The following is a 25,861-nucleotide window of genomic DNA, read 5'->3' as shown; positions in this document are numbered from 1 at the left end:
ATTTCCAATGTTTCTTTTCCAGAGTCCAAAATTGTACCAACTATTGTTCCCACACTATTTGTTGAAGGAACAGGGACACCAATAATTGTTGAAACACCATTATCTACCACACGCTTACCTCCAAAGGAGGTTTCAGTGACGTCAGTGTCTGGAGTTCCAACTGATTCTGCAGATGAACTTGTCATATCTGACATCACGTCTCGGAGCATGAAGGTGTCGTGGGTGGTAGATCCAACAGTCTTTGAGCGCTTTGTTGTGCAATACAAACCTGCTGACAGTTCTGAGAAACCACTCGAAAAAACATTGCCTGGCAAAGTTTCTACGGTTGATCTTACAGACTTGAGCCATGACACTGAATATATAATTAAGCTCATTGGTTTCATGCATGGAAAGCCTTCCAAGCCACTGGTGTCTCAAGTTAAAACAGGTACATATTCATATATTTTAATATATTTTCTTTATTACCTAAACAGTCTACACATTTTTAAAGAGTATGTCTTTTCCTTACAATTTATATCATTTACTTTGCAGAGCCTGAACCAAAATCAACTCCTTTACCCACGACAGTCATCGATGAGGCCATTACACCAACCGTTGTTGAGTTGCCTGGAACTACCACACACGAACCTCCAAAGGAGGTTTCTGTGACATCTGAGTCTGGGGTTCCAACTGATTCTGCAGATGAACTTGTCATATCTGACATCACGTCTGAGAGCATGAAGGTGTCCTGGGTTGTAGATCCAAAAGTCTTTGAGCGATTCATTGTGCAATGCAAGCCTGTTGACAGCCCTGAGAAACCATTAGAAAAAACATTGCCCGGACACATTTCTACAGTTGATTTTACAGGCCTGATCGACGACACTGAATATATTATTAAGCTCATTGGTTACAGGCGAGGAAAGCCTTCTAAGCCACTGGTTGCTCAAGTTAAGACAGGTACATCTTCATATGTTTTAATCTTTTCTCAATGAACTAAACATTCCTCACAATTTTAAAGAGTATGTGGTATGCTTACAATTACTCTCATTTACTTTGCAGAGCCCAAGCCTAAACCAACTCCGTTACCCACGGCAGTCATCGATGAGGCCATTACACCAACTGTTGTTGAGTTGCCTGGAACTACCACACACGAACCTCCAAAGGAGGTTTCTGTGACATCTGTGTCTGGGGTTCCAACTGATTCCGCTGATGAACTTGTGATATCTGACATCACTACTGATAGCATGAAACTATCATGGGTGGTAGATCCAAAAGTCTTTGACCGCTTCATTGTGCAATACAAGCCCACTGACAGCCCTGAAAAAGCATTGGAGAAAACTTTACCTGGTCATCTATCAACAGTTGATCTTACAGAATTGACTGAAAATACGGAATACACAGTCAAATTGATTGGCTACAGAAAGAAAAAGCCCTCTAAGCCACTGGTTGCTCAGGTTACGACAGGTACATTTACACAATCTTTTACACTGAATTATGCAAACATTGTATTGATTACACATTTTCTTTTCATACATAATCAGGTTCTATTAGGAGATACTCGCGTTTGTTTTCTAACCATTAATTTCCAATGTTTCTTTTCCAGAGTCCAAAATTGCATCAACTATTGTTCCCACACTATTTGTTGAAGGAACAGGAACACCAACAATTGTTGAAACACCATTACCGACCACACGCTTTCCTCCAAAGGAGGTTTCAGTGACATCAGTTTCTGGAGTTCCAACTGATTCTGCAGATGAACTGGTCATATCTGACATCACGCCCGATAGCTTTAAAGTTTCATGGGTAGTAGACCCTGAAGTCTTTGATGAGTTTATTTTGGAAGTTGAATCTCCAGACGCTACAATTATTCCTCTAAAGGAAACTGTTCCTGGAGATATTACATCCGTTGACCTCACAGATTTGAAAGAAAATACGGAATATGTTGTAAGGCTTATTGGCTCCAGAAAAGGAAAGTTGTCCAGGCCCCTGACAGCTAAAGTTACCACAGGTACTGTACTGTTATCTCTCAGTGGCTTGATTGGCTGAATGTGTTGTGCTCACGACGGGTTCTGTTCAATAGCACATTTGAAACTCAAGCTCCATTTTTTACTAATTAATTTCACCTCATTTACAGATTCCAAAATCATTTCAACTGTAACGCCTACGAGATTATATGACGAAACATCGAGCTTTCCACATGAAGTAGCTGGCACAACCACTCAAGTGCCTACAAAGGAGGTCTTGGTGACATCAGTGTCTGGAGTTCCAACTGATTCTGCCGATGAACTTGTAATTTCTGACATCACTACCGATAGCATGAAAGTGTCATGGGTGGTCGATCCAAAAGTCTTTGACCGCTTCATTGTGCAATACAAGCCCACTGACAGCCCTGAAAAAGCATTGGAGAAAACTTTACCTGGTCATCTATCAACAGTAGATCTTACAGAATTGACTGAAAATACAGAATACACAGTCAAATTGATTGGCTACAGAAAGAAAAAGCCCTCTAAGCCACTGGTTGCTCAGGTTACGACAGGTACATTTACACAATCTTTTACACTGAATTATGCAAACATTGTATTGATTACACATTTTCTTTTCATACATAATCAGGTTCTATTAGGAGATGCTCGCGTTTGTTTTCTAACCATTAATTTACAATGTTTCTTTTCCAGAGTCCAAAATTGCATCAACTATTGTTCCCACACTATTTGTTGAAGGAACAGGAACACCAACAATTGTTGAAACACCATTACCGACCACACGCTTTCCTCCAAAGGAGGTTTTAGTGACATCAGTGTCTGGAGTTCCAACTGATTCTGCAGATGAACTGGTCATATCTGACATCACGCCCGATAGCTTTAAAGTTTCATGGGTAGTAGACCCTGAAGTCTTTGATAAGTTTATTTTGGAAGTTGAATCTCCAGACTCTACAATTATTCCTCTAAAGGAAACTGTTCCTGGAGATATTACATCCGTTGACCTCACAGATTTGAAAGAAAATACGGAATATGTTGTAAGGCTTATTGGCTCCAGAAAAGGAAAGTTGTCCAGGCCCCTGACAGCTAAAGTTACCACAGGTACTGTACTGTTATCTCTCAGTGGCTTGATTGGCTGAATGTTTAGTGCTCACGACGGGTTCTGTACAACAGCACATTTGAAACTCAAGCTCCACTTTTTTTACTAATTAATTTCACCTCATTTACAGATTCCAAAATCATTTCAACTGTAACGCCTACAAAATTGTATGATGAAACAACGAGCTTGCCATATGAAGAAGGCGGCACAACCACTCAAGTGCCTACAAAGGAGGTCTTGGTGACATCAGTGTCTGGAGTTCCAACTGATTCTGCAGAAGAACTTGTCATTTCTGACATCACTACCGATAGCATGAAAGTGTCATGGGTGGTAGATCCAAAAGTCTTTGACCGCTTCATTGTGCAATGCAAGCAAATTGACAGCCCTGAGAAACCATTAGAAAAAACATTGCCCGGACACATCTCTACAGTTGATTTTACAGGCCTGATCGATGACACTGAATATATTATTAAGCTCATTGGTTACAGGCGAGGAAAGCCTTCCAAGCCACTGGTTGCTCAAATTAAGACAGGTACATCTTCGTATTTTCAATAACTTTTCTTCATTACTTAAACATTCCACACGTTTTGAAAGAGTATGTGGTATGCTTACAATTACTTTCATTTACTTTGCAGAGCCCAAACCAATACCAACTCCGTTACCCACGGCAGTCATCGATGAGGCCATTACACCAACCGTTGTTGAGTTGCCTGGAACTACCACACAAGAACCTCCAAAGGAGGTTTTTGTGACATCTGTGTCTGGGGTTCCAACTGATTCTGCAGATGAACTTGTCATATCTGACATCACGTCTGAGAGCATGAAGGTGTCCTGGGTTGTAGATCCAAAAGTCTTTGAGCGATTCATTGTGCAATGCAAGCACATTGACAGCCCTGAGAAACCATTAGAAAAAACATTGCCCGGACACATTTCTACAGTTGATTTTACAGGCCTGATCGACGACACTGATTATATTATTAAGCTCATTGGTTACAGGCGAGGAAAGCCTTCTAAGCCACTGGTTGCTCAAGTTAAGACAGGTACATCTTCATATGTTTTAATCTTTTCTCAATGAACTAAATATTCCTCACATTTTGAAAGAGTATGTGGTATGCTTACAATTACTTTCATTTACTTTGCAGAGCCCAAACCAAAACCAATTCCGTTACCCACGGCAGTCATCGATGAGGCCATTACACCAACCGTTGTTGAGTTGCCTGGAACTACCACACACGAACCTCCAAAGGAGGTTTCTGTGACATCTGTGTCTGGGGTTCCAACTGATTCCGCTGATGAACTTGTGATATCTGACATCACTACTGATAGCATGAAACTATCATGGGTGGTAGATCCAAAAGTCTTTGACCGCTTCATTGTGCAATACAAGCCCACTGACAGCCCTGAAAAAGCATTGGAGAAAACTTTACCTGGTCATCTATCAACAGTTGAACTTACAGAATTGACTGAAAATACAGAATACACCGTCAAATTGATTGGCTACAGGAAGAAAAAGCCATCTAAGCCACTGGTTGCTCAGGTTACGACAGGTACTTTTACACGATCTTTTACACTGAATTAAGCAAACATTGTATTGAATACACATTTTGTTTTCAAACATAATCAGGTTCCATTAGAAAATGCTCGCGTTTGTTTTCTAACCATTCATTTCCAATGTTTCTTTTCCAGTGTCCAAAATTGTACCAACTATTGTTCCCACACTATTTGTTGAAGGAACAGGGACACCAATAATTGTTGAAACACCATTATCTACCACACGCTTACCTCCAAAGGAGGTTTCAGTGACGTCAGTGTCTGGAGTTCCAACTGATTCTGCAGATGAACTTGTCATATCTGACATCACGTCTCGGAGCATGAAGGTGTCGTGGGTGGTAGATCCAACAGTCTTTGAGCGCTTTGTTGTGCAATACAAGCCTGCTGACAGTTCTGAGAAACCACTCGAAAAAACATTACCTGGCAAAGTTTCTACGGTTGATCTTACAGACTTGAGCCATGACACTGAATATATAATTAAGCTCATTGGTTTCAGGCATGGAAAGCCTTCCAAGCCACTGGTGTCTCAAGTTAAAACAGGTACATATTCATATATTTTAATATATTTTCTTTATTACCTAAACAGTCTATACATTTTTAAAGAGTATGTCTTTTCCTTACAATTACTTTCATTTACTTTGCAGAGCCTGAACCAAAATCAACACCTTTACCCACGGCAGTCATCGATGAGGCCATTACACCAACCGTTGTTGAGTTGCCTGGAACTACCACACACGAACCTCCAAAGGAGGTTTCTGTGACATCTGTGTCTGGGGTTCCAACTGATTCTGCAGATGAACTTGTCATATCTGACATCACGTCTGAGAGCATGAAGGTGTCCTGGGTTGTAGATCCAAAAGTCTTTGAGCGATTCATTGTGCAATGCAAGCACATTGACAGCCCTGAGAAACCATTAGAAAAAACATTGCCCGGACACATTTCTACAGTTGATTTTACAGGCCTGATCGACGACACTGATTATATTATTAAGCTCATTGGTTACAGGCGAGGAAAGCCTTCTAAGCCACTGGTTGCTCAAGTTAAGACAGGTACATCTTCATATGTTTTAATCTTTTCTCAATGAACTAAATATTCCTCACATTTTGAAAGAGTATGTGGTATGCTTACAATTACTTTCATTTACTTTGCAGAGCCCAAACCAAAACCAACTCCGTTACCCACGGCAGTCATCGATGAGGCCATTACACCAACCGTTGTTGAGTTGCCTGGAACTACCACACACGAACCTCCAAAGGAGGTTTCTGTGACATCTGTGTCTGGGGTTCCAACTGATTCTGCAGATGAACTTGTCATATCTGACATCACGTCTGAGAGCATGAAGGTGTCGTGGGTGGTAGATCCAACAGTCTTTGACCGCTTCATTGTGCAATACAAGCCCACTGACAGCCCTGAAAGACCATTGGAGAAAACTTTACCTGGTCATCTATCAACAGTTGATCTTACAGAATTGACTGAAAATACAGAATACACCGTCAAATTGATTGGCTACAGAAAGAAAAAGCCATCTAAGCCACTGGTTGCTCAGGTTACGACAGGTACTATTACACAATCTTTTACACTGAATTAAGCAAACATCATATAGAATACACATTTTGTTTTCAAACATAATCAGGTTCCATTAGGAGATACTCGCGTTTGTTTTCTAACCATTAATTTCCATTGTTTCTTTTCCAGAGTCCAAAATTGTACCAACTATTGTTCCCACACTATTTGTTGAAGGAGCAGGGACACCAATAATTGTTGAAACACCATTATCTACCACAAGCTTACCTCCAAAGGAGGTTTCAGTGACGTCAGTGTCTGGAGTTCCAACTGATTCTGCAGATGAACTTGTCATATCTGACATCACGTCTCGGAGCATGAAGGTGTCGTGGGTGGTAGATCCAACAGTCTTTGAGCGCTTTGTTGTGCAATACAAGCCTGCTGACAGTTCTGAGAAACCACTCGAAAAAACATTGCCTGGCAAAGTTTCTACGGTTGATCTTACAGACTTGAGCCATGACACTGAATATATAATTAAGCTCATTGGTTTCAGGCATGGAAAGCCTTCCAAGCCACTGGTTGCTCAAATTAAGACAGGTACATCTTCGTATTTTCAATAACTTTTCTTCATTACTTAAACATTCCACACGTTTTGAAAGAGTATGTGGTATGCTTACAATTACTTTCATTTACTTTGCAGAGCCCAAACCAATACCAACTCCGTTACCCACGGCAGTCATCGATGAGGCCATTACACCAACCGTTGTTGAGTTGCCTGGAACTACCACACACGAACCTCCAAAGGAGGCTTCTGTGACATCTGTGTCTGGGGTTCCAACTGATTCTGCAGATGAACTTGTCATATCTGACATCACGTCTGAGAGCATGAAGGTGTCGTGGGTGGTAGATCCAACAGTCTTTGACCGCTTCATTGTGCAATACAAGCCCACTGACAGCCCTGAAAGACCATTGGAGAAAACTTTACCTGGTCATCTATCAACAGTTGATCTTACAGAATTGACTGAAAATACAGAATACACCGTCAAATTGATTGGCTACAGAAAGAAAAAGCCATCTAAGCCACTGGTTGTTCAGGTTACGACAGGTACATTTACATAATCTTTCACACTGAATTAAGAAAACATCATATAGAATACACATTTTGTTTTCAAACATAATCAGGTTCCATTAGGAGATACTCGCGTTTGTTTTCTAACCATTAATTTCCAATGTTTCTTTTCCAGAGTCCAAAATTGTACCAACTATTGTTCCCACACTATTTGTTGAAGGAGCAGGGACACCAATAATTGTTGAAACACCATTATCTACCACAAGCTTACCTCCAAAGGAGGTTTCAGTGACGTCAGTGTCTGGAGTTCCAACTGATTCTGCAGATGAACTTGTCATATCTGACATCACGTCTCGGAGCATGAAGGTGTCGTGGGTGGTAGATCCAACAGTCTTTGAGCGCTTTGTTGTGCAATACAAGCCTGCTGACAGTTCTGAGAAACCACTCGAAAAAACAATGCCTGGCAAAGTTTCTACGGTTGATCTTACAGACTTGAGCCATGACACTGAATATATAATTAAGCTCATTGGTTTCATGCTTGGAAAGCCTTCCAAGCCACTGGTGTCTCAAGTTAAAACAGGTACATATTCATATATTTTAATATATTTTCTTTATTACCTAAACAGTCTACACATTTTTAAAGAGTATGTCTTTTCCTTACAATTTATATCATTTACTTTGCAGAGCCTGAACCAAAATCAACTCCTTTACCCACGACAGTCATCGATGAGGCCATTACACCAACCGTTGTTGAGTTGCCTGGAACTACCACACACGAACCTCCAAAGGAGGTTTCTGTGACATCTGTGTCTGGGGTTCCAACTGATTCTGCAGATGAACTTGTCATATCTGACATCACGTCTGAGAGCATGAAGGTGTCCTGGATTGTAGATCCAAACGTCTTTGAGCGATTCATTGTGCAATGCAAGCACATTAACAGCCCTGAGAAACCATTAGAAAAAACATTGCCCGGACACATTTCTACAGTTGATTTTACAGGCCTGATCGATGACACTGATTATATTATTAAGCTCATTGGTTACAGGCGAGGAAAACCTTCTAAGCCACTGGTTGCTCAAGTTAAGACAGGTACATCTTCATATGTTTTAATCTTTTCTCAATTAACTAAATATTCCTCACATTTTGAAAGAGTATGTGGTATGCTTACAATTACTTTCATTTACTTTGCAGAGCCCAAACCAAAACCAACTCCGTTACCCACGGCAGTCATCGATGAGGCCATTACACCAACCGTTGTTGAGTTGCCTGGAACTACCACACACGAACCTTCAAAGGAAGTTTCTGTGACATCTGTGTCTGGGGTTCCAACTGATTCCGCTGATGAACTTGTGATATCTGACATCACTACTGATAGCATGAAACTATCATGGGTGGTAGATCCAAAAGTCTTTGACCGCTTCATTGTGCAATACAAGCCCACTGACAGCCCTGAAAAAGCATTGGAGAAAACTTTACCTGGTCATCTATCAACAGTTGATCTTACAGAATTGACTGAAAATACAGACTACACCGTCAAATTGATTGGCTACAGAAAGAAAAAGCCATCTAAGCCACTGGTTGCTCAGGTTACGACAGGTACTTTTACACAATCTTTTACACTGAATTAAGCAAACATTGTATTGAATACACATTTTGTTTTCAAACATAATCAGGTTCCATTAGGAGATGCTCGCGTTTGTTTTCTAACCATTCATTTCCAATGTTTCTTTTCCAGAGTCCAAAATTGTACCAACTATTGTTCCCACAATATTTGTTGAAGGAACAGGGACACCAATAATTGTTGAAACACCATTATCTACCACAAGCTTACCTCCAAAGGAGGTTTCAGTGACGTCAGTGTCTGGAGTTCCAACTGATTCTGCAGATGAACTTGTCATATCTGACATCACGTCTCGGAGCATGAAGGTGTCGTGGGTGGTAGATCCAACAGTCTTTGAGCGCTTTGTTGTGCAATACAAGCCTGCTGACAGTTCTGAGAAACCACTCGAAAAAACATTGCCTGGCAAAGTTTCTACGGTTGATCTTACAGACTTGAGCCATGACACTGAATATATAATTAAGCTCATTGGTTTCATGCTTGGAAAGCCTTCCAAGCCACTGGTGTCTCAAGTTAAAACAGGTACATATTCATATATTTTAATATATTTTCTTTATTACCTAAACAGTCTACACATTTTTAAAGAGTATGTCTTTTCCTTACAATTTATATCATTTACTTTGCAGAGCCTGAACCAAAATCAACTCCTTTACCCAAGACAGTCATCGATGAGGCCATTACACCAACCGTTGTTGAGTTGCCTGGAACTACCACACACGAACCTCCAAAGGAGGTTTCTGTGACATCTGTGTCTGGGGTTCCAACTGATTCTGCCAATGAACTTGTCATATCTGACATCACATCTGAGAGCATGAAGGTGTCCTGGGTTGTAGATCCAAAAGTCTTTGAGCGATTCATTGTGCAATGCAAGCACATTGACAGCCCTGAGAAACCATTAGAAAAAACATTGCCCGGATACATTTCTACAGTTGATTTTACAGGCCTGATCGACGACACTGAATATATTATTAAGCTCATTGGTTACAGGCGAGGAAAGCCTTCCAAGCCACTGGTTGCTCAAGTTAAGACAGGTACATCTTCATATGCTTTAATATTTTCTTAATGAACTAAACATTTCTCACGTTTTGAAAGAGTATGTGGTATGCTTACAATTACTTTCATTTACTTTGCAGAGCCCAAACCAAAACCAACTCCGTTACCCACGGCAGTCATCGATGAGGCCATTACACCAACCGTTGTTGAGTTGCCTGGAACTACCACACACGAACCTCCAAAGGAGGTTTCCGTGACATCTGTGTCTGGGGTTCCAACTGATTCCGCTGATGAACTTGTGATATCTGACATCACTACTGATAGCATGAAACTATCATGGGTGGTAGATCCAAAAGTCTTTGACCGCTTCATTGTGCAATACAAGCCCACTGACAGCCCTGAAAAAGCATTGGAGAAAACTTTACCTGGTCATCTATCAACAGTTGATCTTACAGAATTGACTGAAAACACAGAATATACCATCAAATTGATTGGCTACAGAAAGAAAAAGCCATCTAAGCCACTGGTTGCTCAGGTTACGACAGGTACTATTACACAATCTTTTACACTGAATTAAGCAAACATTGTATTGAATACACATTTTGTTTTCAAACATAATCAGGTTCCATTAGGAGATGCTCGCGTTTGTTTTCTAACCATTCATTTCCAATGTTTCTTTTCCAGAGTCCAAAATTGTACCAACTATTGTTCCCACACTATTTGTTGAAGGAACAGGGACACCAATAATTGTTGAAACACCATTATCTACCACAAGCTTACCTCCAAAGGAGGTTTCAGTGACGTCAGTGTCTGGAGTTCCAACTGATTCTGCAGATGAACTTGTCATATCTGACATCACGTCTGAGAGCATGAAGGTGTCCTGGATTGTAGATCCAAACGTCTTTGAGCGATTCATTGTGCAATGCAAGCACATTGACAGCCCTGAGAAACCATTAGAAAAAACATTGCCCGGACACATTTCTACAGTTGATTTTACAGGCCTGATCGATGACACTGATTATATTATTAAGCTCATTGGTTACAGGCGAGGAAAACCTTCTAAGCCACTGGTTGCTCAAGTTAAGACAGGTACATCTTCATATGTTTTAATCTTTTCTCAATGAACTAAATATTCCTCACATTTTGAAAGAGTATGTGGTATGCTTACAATTACTTTCATTTACTTTGCAGAGCCCAAACCAAAACCAACTCCGTTACCCACGGCAGTCATCGATGAGGCCATTACACCAACCGTTGTTGAGTTGCCTGGAACTACCACACACGAACCTTCAAAGGAAGTTTCTGTGACATCTGTGTCTGGGGTTCCAACTGATTCCGCTGATGAACTTGTGATATCTGACATCACTACTGATAGCATGAAACTATCATGGGTGGTAGATCCAAAAGTCTTTGACCGCTTCATTGTGCAATACAAGCCCACTGACAGTCCTGAAAAAGCATTGGAGAAAACTTTACCTGGTCATCTATCAACAGTTGATCTTACAGAATTGACTGAAAATACAGACTACACCGTCAAATTGATTGGCTACAGAAAGAAAAAGCCATCTAAGCCACTGGTTGCTCAGGTTACGACAGGTACTTTTACACAATCTTTTACACTGAATTAAGCAAACATTGTATTGAATACACATTTTGTTTTCAAACATAATCAGGTTCCATTAGGAGATGCTCGCGTTTGTTTTCTAACCATTCATTTCCAATGTTTCTTTTCCAGAGTCCAAAATTGTACCAACTATTGTTCCCACACTATTTGTTGAAGGAGCAGGGACACCAATAATTGTTGAAACACCATTATCTACCACAAGCTTACCTCCAAAGGAGGTTTCAGTGACGTCAGTGTCTGGAGTTCCAACTGATTCTGCAGATGAACTTGTCATATCTGACATCACGTCTGAGAGCATGAAGGTGTCGTGGGTGGTAGATCCAAATGTCTTTGAACGCTTTGTTGTGCAATACAAGCCTGCTGACAGTTCTGAGAAACCACTCGAAAAAACATTACCTGGCAAAGTTTCTACTGTTGATCTTACAGACTTGAGCCATGACACTGAATATATAATTAAGCTCATTGGTTTCAGGCATGGAAAGCCTTCCAAGCCACTGGTGTCTCAAGTTAAAACAGGTACATATTCATATATTTTAATATATTTTCTTTATTACCTAAACAGTCTACACATTTTTAAAGAGTATGTCTTTTTCTTACAATTACTTTCATTTACTTTGCAGAGCCTGAACCAAAATCAACACCTTTACCCACGGCAGTCATCGATGAGGCCATTACACCAACCGTTGTTGAGTTGCCTGCAACTACCACACACGAACCTTCAAAGGAAGTTTCGGTAACATCTGTGTCTGGGGTTCCTACTGATTCCGCCAATGAACTTGTCATATCTGACATCACATCTGAGAGCATGAAGGTGTCGTGGGTGGTAGATCCAAAAGTCTTTGAGCGATTCATTGTGCAATGCAAGCCTGTTGACAGCCCTGAGAAACCATTAGAAAAAACATTGCCTGGACACATTTCTACAGTTGATTTTACAGGCCTGATCGACGACACTGAATATATTATTAAGCTCATTGGTTACAGGCGAGGAAAGCCTTCCAAGCCACTGGTTGCTCAAGTTAAGACAGGTACATCTCCATATGCTTTAATATTTTCTTAATGAACTAAACATGTCTCACGTTTTGAAAGAGTATGTGGTATGCTTACAATTACTTTCATTTACTTTGCAGAGCCCGAACCAAAATCAACTCCTTTACCCACGGCAGTCGTCGATGAGGCCATTACACCAACCGTTGTTGAGTTGCCTATAAGTACCACACACGAACCTTCAAAGGAGGTGTCAATAACTTCTGAGTCTGGGGTTCCAACTGATTCTGCCAATGAACTTGTGATATCTGACATCACGTCTGAGAGCATGAAGGTGTCGTGGGTGGTTGATCCAAATGTCTTTGAACGCTTTGTTGTGCAATACAAGCCTGCTGACAGTTCTGAGAAACCACTCGAAAAAACATTACCTGGCAAAGTTTCTACAGTTGATCTTACAGACTTGAGCGATGATACTGAATATATCATTAAGCTCATTGGTTTCAGACGAGGAAAGCCCTCCAATCCCCTGTTGGCTCAAGTTAAGACAGGTACATCTTCGTATATTTAAACCTTGTTATCATTACGTGAACATTCCACATTTTTCAATAGAACATTCAAAATTTTCAATGTTTTTAAGTTTCCTTGCAGAGCCATCCATTGTTGAGTCGCCTAGGTCTGCCTGTGAAGAATACGTAATTTTACATTTTTATAGTCTTTAACACTGAATGTAACACACATTTCCCTCATTTAACTTAATTAATCTTTCATGTGTTGCTTTTTTCACTTGAATTTTTTTGTAAAAATTCACTTTTTTTATTTCTTAAAAATTATCTTCCTTTACAACATTCTTCTCGGCCTGAGTCACCATTCTGTCTTTTAATTCTTGTCAATACCACCGATACATTAATCGTAAAACGTGTCATATTTGTGTCAAAACACATTGTAGATGTCTGGTGCTTGAATAGTTTTTGTTGTAGTGTTGCACTTCACCCTTTCAGATTGTCTTTAAACATTAGCTACAACTTTTAAAGTGTCCATTGCCTATACTGTACAGTAATCCCTTAACGATTGCGAGGGGTGGGGAGGGGGGTTTGCGTTATTTTTCCGACGGCTTGAATGTAATAATAATAATTATGTATATTATTGGTTCTTTCGGTAAAGTCACGTAGAAGGGAAATAAGAAAATAAAAATATATGAACACTAATCATTTTATTATTTACCTTCTACGTGACTCCACCGAGCAGAACCAAGAATATGAATCCCTACAGACACGATAAAAAAATAATGATGTACACTTACTTGTAAGGGATCTTCCACTGATGTTTCAAGGCATCAGTGGAAGGTTATATTTTAAAGATTCCCGTCCCTTGTCCTTCACCACCGGACAAGAATCAGTGAGGCGTTGGAGCGGCGCCGAGTAGTCTCCGTCGCGACTGGACGCTCTCCCTCGCAGTCGGCCCTTAGTCTGGCGCTGAGGTCGCAAACGGGTTTTGATTCCTTACCCGTACGCGGCCGTACCAGGGTCGCAAATGGGTACCCGTAGGCCGGGTACGGGTACCCGTTCCCTACCCGAAATGAGTGACAAACGGTTACTCACCAGTGACTCACGGCCTACCCGTACCCGGCCGCACCAGGGTCACAAACGGGTACCCGTACACGGCCGGGTGCTGGTACTCGTTCCGTACCCGTACCCTACCCGAAATGAGTGACAAACGGTTACTCACCAGTGACTCATGGCCTACCCGTACCCGTACCCGGCCGCACCAGGGTCGCAAACGGGTACCCGTTCCCTACCCGTACCCTACCCTAAATGAGTGACAAACGGTGACTCACCAGTGACTCACGGCCTACCTGTACCCACCAGGGTCGCAAACGGCTACCCATTCCCTACCCGTACCCTACCCGAAATGAGTGACAAACGGTGACTCACCAGTGACTCACAGCCTACCCGTACCCGGCCGCACCAGGGTCGCAAAGGGTACTCGTTCTACCCGTACCTACCCGAAATGAGTGACAAACGGTGACTCACCAGTGACTCACGGCCTACCCGTACCCGTACCCCGCCGCACTAGGGTCGCAAACGGGTACCCGCATTTATGTAACAATATGTGTGATGTATTTTTCAAGGTATTTTTCATTCCAGTAATGTCTTAAGAAATTTTAGATATTTCAAACCGAGAAGAGCTACTAAAGCCCATGAGGAATTGCTCTTGTTCATTCTCGAATTCGATAGCGCATTGATACTTAAATAAACGAATATTACACGGCACAAACATTCAACAACATTGCAAAGGAAATGCCACTCGTGTGATAAACGGTGCGCCAGACTAGAGGTCGTAAATCGGGTACCCGATACCCGGTTACCGTTTATCACACGTGGCATTTCCTTTGCAATGTTGTGGAATGTTTGCACCGTGTAATATTCGTTTATTTAAGTATCAATGCGCTATCGAATTCGAGAATGAACAACAGCAATTCCTCATGGGCTTTAGTAGCTCTTCTCAGTTTGAAATATCAAAAATTTCTTAAGACATTACTGGAATGAAAAATACCTTGAAAAATACATCATACATATTGTTACATAAATGCGGATCCTTTTAAAGGGTCAAATTTTTTTTATAGATTTGCATTCCTTTAGCAATTTAGGGACTGCTAAAACATTGACAGAGACTCCTGGTGAGTCTGCTGATGAACTTGTCATATTTGACATCACATGCGCTAGCATGACAATCCTACAGCGGTAGATCCAAAGGTCTTTGACAGATTTATTGTGCAATTCAAACCCACGAACAGTCCTGAGAAACCATTTAAAATTGCCTTACCTGGTCACGTGTCAACATATGATATCCTGTACCTGACAGAAAGTACTAAATATAGATGAATGTTGAATACCTACAGGAAAAGAAATCCCTCAAAGCCACTGGTGGCAGAAGTTGAAGTTGGTTATTTTATAGGTTGTCGTCCTGAAATTATAGTATATTTTAACAAAACTTATGAAAGCTGCTTGAAATTCTTTATAAATATGAACCAATATTTATTTTTACGGTAATGGTAAAAGTTTCACCACCACCCCTCAATTTTACAGACTCCAAAGCCATGTTAGTTGATAGGACAGATATGCTAATCTTCAAGAAGTACTACACATGTATCACCTCCACATGATTGTTCAATAATCTCAGTGTCTGAGATTCCAACTGATACTGTCAACAAACTTGACATATGTGATATCACGTCTGATAGCATGACAGTATCATGGGTGGGTAATCAAAGAATGTATTGTGCAATACAAGCCCACTGACAGTCCTCAAAAAACACTTTCAACAATTAATCTAATATCTTCAACCAAACTTTACTTTTTGTGTCTACAATGGTGTAACTCAACATAAATATCCCACTCACCCCATCTCCTAGTATTTTGTCAAAAAATCCCTATCAAAATTAATATTGGTAATGAAATGTGGTTTTCACTTGATAAATGTATCAACTATCTTACCATTGTGAATTCAAAAGAGTAACACGTTTAGATTGACATGGTAATATACTGCAAAAAAATATATAATCTACTTACAGGAGTTGCACATGTATTTTTGATATATATTTAACAGCTGCTGTTTAGTTATGTATTTTAGAGAATGCCTCATCATCAAAAAACTGTTTTTTTCTTTTCCAGAAATTAAACTTTTAACACCTCCAGAACCCGCAGGTGTAGTTGAAGGTTCACAACCAATAACTACTTTTGAAGACCTTGAAATTACCACGAAGTTCCCCGACAAAACTATTTCAGTGACATCTGTTTCTGGGGTGCCAATCGATTCTGCCAATGAACTTATTATATCTCACATCACAGCCAATAGCATTAGGATTTCGTGGGTAGTAGACACGAAAGTGTTTGACCGCTTCATTGTGCGCTGCAAGCCAACAGGCAGTATTGAAAAGCCATTTGAAAGAAATTTGGCTGGGCACGTTTCCGTCTTAGATATATTCGAGTTAACAGAAAACACTGAGTATACTATTATTCTTCTTGGTGCAAGGCGTGGATTGTTTTCCAAGCCTCTGGTGGCGAAAGTAACAACAGGTATTTAATTTGATACAATTATTACGATGAGCGCGAATACATTTCCATATTTTAGTCACCTCGAGTTGGTCGTCATGTTGAGCTGAAGTCCAAATTCTCCAGGCCGATTTTTTGCTTCTCAAGCTGGCCTGAATTCCCTGCATCAGAATTTAAAACAACATTGTCGGCGGTAAAAACATTTCATTGAGCATTTAATTTCTTCAACGGTGCAATCTTTACCTATTTTTGGGAGAGATCTGCCCAACTCACATGATGAATTGAGTAACTCAGTAAATCAGGAAAAGACCGCTTTTCTTTTAAGCATTCTGAGTTGTCCTTAAAAATATATAATTTACATTCTCTTTTGACTCAAATTCCGACCAAATCAAGTGTACTTGAGTCGATTCGAGTTGGTTGTCCGTGAAAACAAGGTCTAATTGTATAACAGTTTACATACTAACTACATCTATTGCTTTTACAGAGACCAAAGTGAAGTCCACTGCAGATACTTCAACGTACCATGCAGTACCCACGACTGAAGTTCCACGGCATGTCCAGCAGATAACAGTGACTGCCTCTCCTGGTGTTCCAATTCAATCCGCCAATGAACTCACAATATCTGAGATAAGCGACGATAGCATTGTCGTTTCATGGAAATCAGATCCAACCTTGTTCGATAAATTCATCATCCGATACAGACCTACCTGCAGCTCAAAAAAACCTTTGGACCGCATTGTGTCCAGCCATGACTCCATGGTTAAAATTAAAGGACTTCTTGAAAGCACGGTTTACGAAATATCCATCCTTGGCATAAAACGAGGGAGATTCTCCAAACCTGTTTCAGCAAAGATTATCACAGGTATTCTTTCATGTTATAATATTGATAAACTTGTCCACGACGATTATCTGACTTATATCGATATGTTTTTATCACTAATGTGAAATTGCAGGAAATGGATTATGCATTTAATAAGCATGTCTGTTTTCTTTCACAGTGTTTAAGAAGATGATGTGTTACTGTTGAATGCTTGTTTATGTCCTAGCAAGAGTAACATTTTTTCTTCTTTTCTAACAGCAATGTCAAAGGATAAAGGCATGAAGCTTGCCACAACAGCGATACCCACTGAAACCGATGTCCCTGTGCATACCACATCATTCCCTGACACGGAAGTTGTATCTGTGTTTGCAATATCCGGAGTTCCACTCGACTCTGCAAACCAACTGTATATTTCTGAGATAAAGCCACACAGCATCAGAGTTTCGTGGGTGGTGGACGAATATGTGTTTGACAAATTTGTCGTGAAATACAAGCCCACGGATAGTGCTGATAGACCTTTGGAACAGATTGTACCCGGCAACGTTAAAACCATTGTGCTTAAACATCTGAAGGGGAGCACAGAGTATGAAGTTACAATAGTTGCAAAGAAAAGAAGGAAATATTCCAAACCATTGACTGCAAGGGTGATGTCAGGTACACATCAAGAATGTCTGTGCATTACAAAAAGTTTTTAATGCGTATTTCTTTTAGCAAATGGAAAGTGGGAGAACATTTAAATCTATTGTCTGAAAGCAGTAGAGTAAAATTAATTACTAGCTTGTTTGCCCGTCCAAGGACGGGTGTATATTGAAGGAAATGGGAAATATTCAATAGAAAAATGATTCAGCTCATGATTATTAATGAGGGGGTTGCCCCATGTGGAGTGACGTCACGCGCGGGACACACACACAGCCTTTTGGCTCGTTATGTTAGTCGCTGCGTTGATTTTTTTATTAGCTTTACTTTCCATAAAGAAAGGTCAAAATGAAAGCTAATTTGCATAAACAAATGTTCGTTTCCCGCTCCACCTTCTTAACGCGGAGTGACGTCACCCGTTCATCATAATTAATGGCTGACGCCACGTGCGTTGCACACAGACATTCTTGGATAAATCTCGAAGTCAATTGCCTGCCTGTCAAGCAAGATACACCCTTACAAAGTTCACACGTGCGGTTCATTTTGCCCCCAGCTATTGACGGGGCAAAGAATCTGCAGGTGGTGTCAGTGACCGACTCGACGATGGACATCGAGTGGGAGAACACCCAGTCTCCCATCGACCACTACACGGTGCATTACACCACCTCGTCGGGTGACCCACCAGGCGACATCAAGGTGTACAAGAGCCCACAGCCTACCACTAAGACAACCATCACTGGTGAGTTGTCCACTGAAATAGCAGTAACTGTTATTGTCTGAAGCTTGTGTTGCCTCCGAAACGTCGTGATTTTATTTTTATTTTACTTTTATCTTTTTTTTTTAACCTACGTGACTTTACGGAAACAAACTAAGAATATGAATAAGAATATATTATTGTCTGTTCAACGGTAACCCCCATTGATAAATGGTGACCTGTATAGGCTTGCATTTAAGCAATGCGTGTGCTACTCTTTGGTTCTTTCGGTAAAGTTACGTAGGTGAAAATAAAAATAAGAATAGAAAATAGAAGTAACTAAATTTAATCACGACGTTTCGGAAGCAACACAAGCTTCCGTCATCAGGTGGGACAACCACAGCAAAAAAAAAATTAATGTGTGTTACTCTTTGGTTCTTTCGGTAAAGTCACGTAGGTATAAAAATAGTTATTTCGGTAAAGTCACGTAGAAGGGAAATAATAAAATAAGAAAAATAAAACAATAAAATTTTCACGACGTTTCGGCCACAACGCAAGCAGCCGTCCTCAGGTGAAGAACAGGGCTGTCGGAAAGACGCTGTCTTTTATTTTATTGTTTTATTTTAATAATTTTTATTATTTCCCTTCTACGTGACTTTACCGAAAGAACCAAAGAGTGTGGGTTCCTGCAGTCACGAAAGCTTTAAATCAAGAATGTGTGTGTTAAACTGACAATTACACGTTGGCAAACACTTTTGTCAAATCACTTCTGGATGAGTGGCCCTGGGGGACACGGGCCACACAATATTAGTGTACTTGAAAATGTTGCGATCCAAGTTTTGGTGTGCTTTTGTTTAATAATATCACTTTGTTAATGTTGAATTAGACTTTGATCTGTTACAGCCTCGATGCGCCCCGAAGGCGATGATGATAATTTGCACTCGAAGGCGTTAGATGAGTTTGTTGTAGAAGGGGGACGTTCATTGATTTATTTTCTTGATTTCTTTTCTAGGCCTGCAGCCTGGAACTGAATACAAGATATCTGTGGTGGCTGTGAAGGGAAGCAAAGGAAGTGCTCCAGCAAGTACGACCGGACGAACTGGTAGGGTCGATTTTACATCGTCCGTTAAACGCTTTAATTGCAATAATTTTTACGAAGCTGAATTCCTCGGTCCAGAAGTTAGCCCAAATCTCAGTTACGATGACAGCCGCTTATCATATCGAACAAAATTTAGCATGCATATTATATTTAACACACATTTCACAGGCAACATTTTAACGTCTCATATCGGCCAAAAAAAATCTTTAGCGCCTCCTACAGCCCCTGAATATTACTGCATAAACGAGACAAAACTTTTATCATTCGTAATAAACACATTATTTTTTAAATATCAAATTATATGAACATTATGTAAATTAGAAAAATAATATTTTACTGACAATAAACATATGTAACAAGTATTCTTTCTTAGACACGAATCGGGAACGTAACCTCTGCAAGAACACCTGTACCGCTCACAAACCTGTCAGCCCCTTATCAGTGCCCGGCCTAATTACAGACCAATTCAGACCTCATTGGTTACCCCGTGCCCTTATCAACCTCAATGTTCATTCTACAGTCCCATCACAAGGGAGAAACACAAAGAAATAGACGTTAAAAAAATTTACCGTAATGAAACGGCTGTAACGCCATATGAACCTGAAAACTAATTTTCCCTGTACAAGAATACGGGTAAACTGTATGGGTTGACAGGTATGCTATTTCCTCATCTTGAATAATAATGACAAAAAACGCACCCAGCTCTCCGTTGAGCTGTGTTTCTTAGGTCCTCGTATGCTACAGAGTGCATCATTATACGTGCGATTAATGACAGGTAAGCCTACAACCGGCTACATGTCACACACAGGAACAGCTGCCCCTGAGGGGGTCCCCCTTCTGAGTTGCTGGGACATGCACTTGCTTTATAAATACAAATCATGATAATTTCTCTGCTTCAATTATTTTACAGCCACAAAGAATGAGGAGTCTGGTGTTTAAACGTTCGAGAGCCCCTTTAACCCCCCCCCCCCCCCCCCCCCCCCCCGCTTGGCCTTATTTTGCAGTCATTGACGGTCCAAAGGACCTGCAGGTCACCAATTCTAGTGACACCACCATCTCGCTCAGCTGGACGGCTCCCAGCACCAGCTTCGACCGCTACACCATTACGTTTGCCTCGGAGACCAGCGACGACGGGCGGGAGGTGACCGTCCCGGCCGACGCTACCACGGCCACCCTCTCTGACCTGGAGCCAGGCACAAAGTACGCCATCCGCCTGCGGGCCGAGAAGGGGTCTGTACACAGCGCCTGGGCCTTCACCAGCGGAAAGACTGGTGGGTCGGAACGTCGATATGTTAAGAGCACCGCGTGTCCGGATTTTTTTTTTATATATAAGATAAGATGTGCACTACTTGGGCATATTTGGCACAAGACAGAGGAAAGTGGAAATAAGTGACGAAATGTGTAGTGGACACCTAAGAGGTATCTGCCCATGGATTGTGTTGATGATAATGACGACAGATAGTCACCAGTAAGTGAGTGACTAATATCTTATTTATTTCAGCAGGAAAGGCCCATGGGAGTCCTGCAACTGCACTGATGTTATACAGTGCATTGTAATGATGTTCTGCAAGGGCTTTAGAGCAAATGTTTGATAAGAATATAAGTCATGCTTAAGATTATCAGTAGAACAAAATTGAAACGTGAAAGCTTTCATTGTGGCCCCCAAAAATGCCAGGACAGTTCTCCTGAACTCTCGTTAGTTTTTTAACTTCGGATTACAATCGATTGTATCTGGAGGATTTGAAATATATTGAATCTAAGGATGACAATTTTGCACAGCGTGCCAGGCCCTGACCAACGGAGAGACTGGGGAGATAGGACATTGTTTATTAAGGCTTCTTATATGTTATATATGGTCATTATTCAATGTCTGTTGTAAATTCTCATGATGTTCTAAAAGGGATGGAAAGTTGAAATTTGGCATGGAAAATAGTTAAATGTCCGTGCACATCTAAGCACGTAAATAAATAAAAAATGCTTGGAATTACATTGAGGGACAGAAAGAGGAAGACACGGATGAGAGAACATACGCAGGTTAAACGCATTATTCCGTCGGAAAAAGTAAGTTGGCTTAGGTAGGTCACGTAGCTGCAAGGCATGGTCAAGAATGAGTGGGGCCAATGGTCAAGAATGAGTGATGGATTGGCAGCAGAGGGATTCAACTCATCGCAGACGTTCGCCATGGAGACGGAGGAGATGAGATCAATTTGTGCGCAAGTGCTTGTTGGATTGTTGCATCGCAGAAGCATGAGAGATGGCAAGGACTTGGAGAGGCCATCATCCAGCAGTGTGTTTTGATCGTGGGTGACAATGATGTTTGTATCTTAAATTTTTATTGGGGAAAAACAAAAACTTTTGAATTTGGGCCACTAACAAGTAAACCCGTAAAAACAAAGTTTTTCACTATAAATCCTTTATATGCGTGGCGGCTAAAGTCTTCTCGTCCTCTGGCTTGAGATGGCTGCCACCTATGGGTCAGATGATTGTCTGCCAGTATAAAGCAATTGGTAATTAAATATTTAATTTGTTTTCCCTAAACAGTGTAACATTTTGGGAATTTTTTTTCACGAACATTAATTGTCTCTCACAACGAGTCTGTGTGGAAAATGTCAGCTCGATTGGATCACGGGAAGTGGGTTAAAAAACGACCGAAATATTTGCACGGTCGTAAACAAGCAAGCAAGCACGCAAGCAAGCAAGCAAGAGAACTTAATATAAAGGATTTAAAAATGGCAGGACATTTGTGGACCAACTCTTGACTCAATTTATTAACCGCATCAGAATATTTTTTAATTATAAATTCGTCATTGATGATGAGCCGTGTCGACCCATGATCTCGTTTTAATCTGGCAAACTTTCTGGTTTAGAGTTGAGTGCTCTGACACAGCGCCACCTTGTCACGTAAATTACGTGAATATTAATTTAATATTTTACGTAATGTTTAAGATAACCAATTGATTATTCAATTTTACAGGAGTACGTTGATCATATCTCCATCCTCTAAACCCCTTGAGCTATTTATACAATGTTATAGTTTAACTCTGAAATATGAATTATCTTCTAAATTTGCAACTGAAATGTGAAATCTAAAATGTTCTTTCCAATTCTTTTAGAACGCAGGCTTTTACGGAATTTCATTGTCAAATAGTTTGTACTTTAATGTTATAAATACTGCAATTGAATGTATGGTCGTATTTGTTATACGCTAACCTGTAATTTACTTAATGTGTTTTTAACGACCTGGACTAACAATGCAGTGAATTTAACAACAATAACAAAATACCAATTTGCCATCAATATTGATACGACAAAAGTTGCTTACCATTTTCACTTGGTCTTCTTGCACACAACATTTACTCATATATCGGATAAGTCTCACCTTCACTGGGAATTATTGAGCATGTAAATTATTCATTACTTTAGATCGATTCTTATGGTCAAGTAATTGTATGCAAATGTAGTTTTTTTTTTCCGGCTAAAGGAACAAAGTGAGACAACGTGTGAGATAGACGACAACTAGAGTGAATTCTTCAATTGGATTATAACCCCCAAATCCTAACACAATTCTTCAAATGCCAAGTTTTTGGGGTAGCAAGGCAGGGGGCGGGTGGACAAGTTGAATCGGTACATGCCTAATTGCCAATCTACCTCCGGGCATATTCACAAAGTCTTGTGCGCAGCTATTATGTGTATAAGTTTGTTCACAGCGTGTGTGTTATGATGCCCACTCCAGGCTGCAAGCCGGCCACTGCAATGCGGTTTTCGGATATCACTCCGACCAGCTTAGTGGCATCTTGGGCATCGCCACCCGCTACACCCGACTACTATATTGTCAAGTACAGCCAGAGGAACAGAGAGCCACACACGGTCGCAGTGAGTGGAGGACAAAACTATGTGGTGTTGTCTGACTTAAAACCTGACACAGAGTACAGAGTGCGGGTCATTTCCGTCAAAGGAGTGTCTTCGTCCAAACCCCTGATTGGTGACGTCTTCACAGGTACATTACCCAGAGCGCATTGCCGCTCGCCTCTCTCGCTCTCTTCGATTGCCTCAAATGTCTCGCCTTATCTTTGATATATGTAAGAGAGAAAGCAAAAAAAAAACATCTCTGATGTGTTGTCCGGGTTGGATCTGCACGTCGTTCGACTTGCGTCTGACCACCTTTCCTTCCACGTGCTTTGGAGCTTCCCAGAGGTTTCGAAACGTCGGACGCCCGTTACAAACCCAGTAAACCAATCGGAGAGCTACCCACACATCTGGTGTGCATTTAAAAACGTTTCTTTTCTGCAGAGAGTTGCCAGACCGGAGGAGAGGGTTGCGTCCAGATGTAGAGCTTGCGTTTTAAGTATTCAATGCACACTTTACTTTGGGAAGATTTGTCTTTCAGGTTGTCGCCAGCGTGGCTTGGAGTGACTGCGCAGTGCTTCCTCGTCCCACCCCCAACCTTTGTTTGTCACCGAGAGTTGTCTTCCGTATAAAGACGCCAAGACGTTTCCCTCCATACTGTCATCATACAAAATTATTTTTTAAAACACACATTTTGTATGATGACAGATATATGAGGATGCTTCCGTACTGTGATGGTTAGCGCACTGGACTTTCAAATCCAGGGGCCCGCCGGTTTGATTCAATCTCCCGGATGGGGCGGTTGAAACAATGGGAACATTTCTTTGGTTCTTTCGATAAAGTCGCGTAGGTGAAAAAATAAATACAATAAAAAAACATAAGAATAAAAATATGTTTTATTCTTTATTTTTATTCTTATATTTTTTTTCACCTACGTGACTTTACCGAAAGAACCAAAGATTATGGATCCTTGCAGTCACGAAAACTTCAAATCTAGAATGGCAACATTTATTAAATCCTCCCCCCACCTCCACCTCTCATTACCGAGCAGCATTAATGTGGGGACTTCCCACCTCCTTCTGTGAAATCGAGCCAGTGTGGAAGAATAGGCCAAAATACCCTCTCGAGGGACTCTAGGGCTTATGCGAGTTGAGCACCTTCTGCCAGCATTGGCATGAGCAAGCGATTGTAGGGCCGCACCTTAAAAAAAAAATATCACCAAGATATCTGCCTTCAATCTTGATTTGAAGCTTTCGTGACTGCAGGAATCCATACTCTTTGGTTCTTTTGGTAAAGTCACGTAGGTATAAAATAAAAAATAAATCACGACGTTTCGGACGCAACACAGGCGTCCATCAACAGGTGAGAAAGCATATCTGCCTTGAGAAGAAAAAAAACGCCTTTCAGATAAAACCTAATTTACGGCACCCTGCATGTTTATCCTCTTAGCCGTGACATCGCAAAAGTGAATTAATTTGTTCAATCGTTCCCCCCCCCCTCCCCCCCGAAAAAAATGTCTCCACCACTTCTACAGCTTCAGGAAGCCTCCAGCCACCGTGCCCCGAAGCGAACGCCGAGGATGAGGATCTGAATAGCAGAGAAACGGGGGAACCAGACTACGTCGAGATACAGTCTGCCTCCAACGACGCGCAAAAATGCAAATTCACAGAGAACGCCAAGTCAGCGTTGACCACGCCACCCCCCGTCGACAAGGAGCTGTACGGCCTCAGCCCTATTGACGTAGAGTCCTCAACGATGAGGCTGTCGTGGGCGTCGAAGCCCTTCGCTTTCCAGACCTTTGTCGTAAAGTACGGGCCGGTGTCCGCCGGGAAGATGCGTAAAGTAGTGGTGGCCGGAGATTCCCGGTCGCTCGAAATTTCAGGGCTAAAAGGCAACACCGAGTACGTGGTTTCACTCGCAGGGGTGCGTGATGATACCCTATCACCGCCACTGACAATACGTGTCACGACAGGTACTGGATTATCCTTTTCATTATTTTTTTCTCACGAACAAAACACTTTAATTGCAACGATTTTAGCATTGTCTCTTCAACTGTCGGTGTATTCATCACGTATGAACACTGTTCTTATTGCATTGCAAACGGATGCGGTTTTGATCCGATGTTCATTGTAAAGGACATTTCTGCGGCGGTGTAGCGGTTAGCAACAACTCGACTTTGCAACGCAGAGGTCGCTGGTTCTATTCGACCTCCCCAGCGTGACGGTTGAAACGACCCTGGCAAATTTTCCTAAATCCTCTTCGTCGTCGTCCTCCGCCCCCTGGCACCTGTCCAACGCCGGCAGTGTGAATGGGAT

At 41.3% G+C, this 25,861-nt stretch overlaps 1 protein-coding gene across 2 annotated transcripts in view; it reads left to right on the top strand.

Annotated features, from left to right (window-relative positions):
* The window catches only part of LOC133354733 (tenascin-like), a 165,270-nt gene that overhangs the window by 122,694 nt on the left and 16,715 nt on the right, over positions 1 to 25,861 (top strand). For both annotated transcript variants that reach the window (XM_061571798.1, XM_061571795.1), the window contains 5 exons: positions 18,461 to 18,646; positions 19,614 to 19,703; positions 20,705 to 20,971; positions 23,434 to 23,697; positions 25,081 to 25,518. In XM_061571798.1, the coding sequence (XP_061427782.1) occupies positions 18,461 to 18,646; positions 19,614 to 19,703; positions 20,705 to 20,971; positions 23,434 to 23,697; positions 25,081 to 25,518 (1,245 nt within the window). The remainder of the gene's footprint in view (positions 1 to 18,460; positions 18,647 to 19,613; positions 19,704 to 20,704; positions 20,972 to 23,433; positions 23,698 to 25,080; positions 25,519 to 25,861) is intronic.

Source organism: Lethenteron reissneri, chromosome 48 (assembly GCF_015708825.2).
Source record: "Lethenteron reissneri isolate LAM-NWPU_2019-01 chromosome 48, ASM1570882v1, whole genome shotgun sequence".
NCBI classification, from domain to species: Eukaryota; Metazoa; Chordata; class Hyperoartia; order Petromyzontiformes; family Petromyzontidae; genus Lethenteron; species Lethenteron reissneri.
The sequence above is the reverse complement of the archived record's forward strand: the minus strand, read 5'-3'. Positions and strand labels throughout refer to the sequence as shown.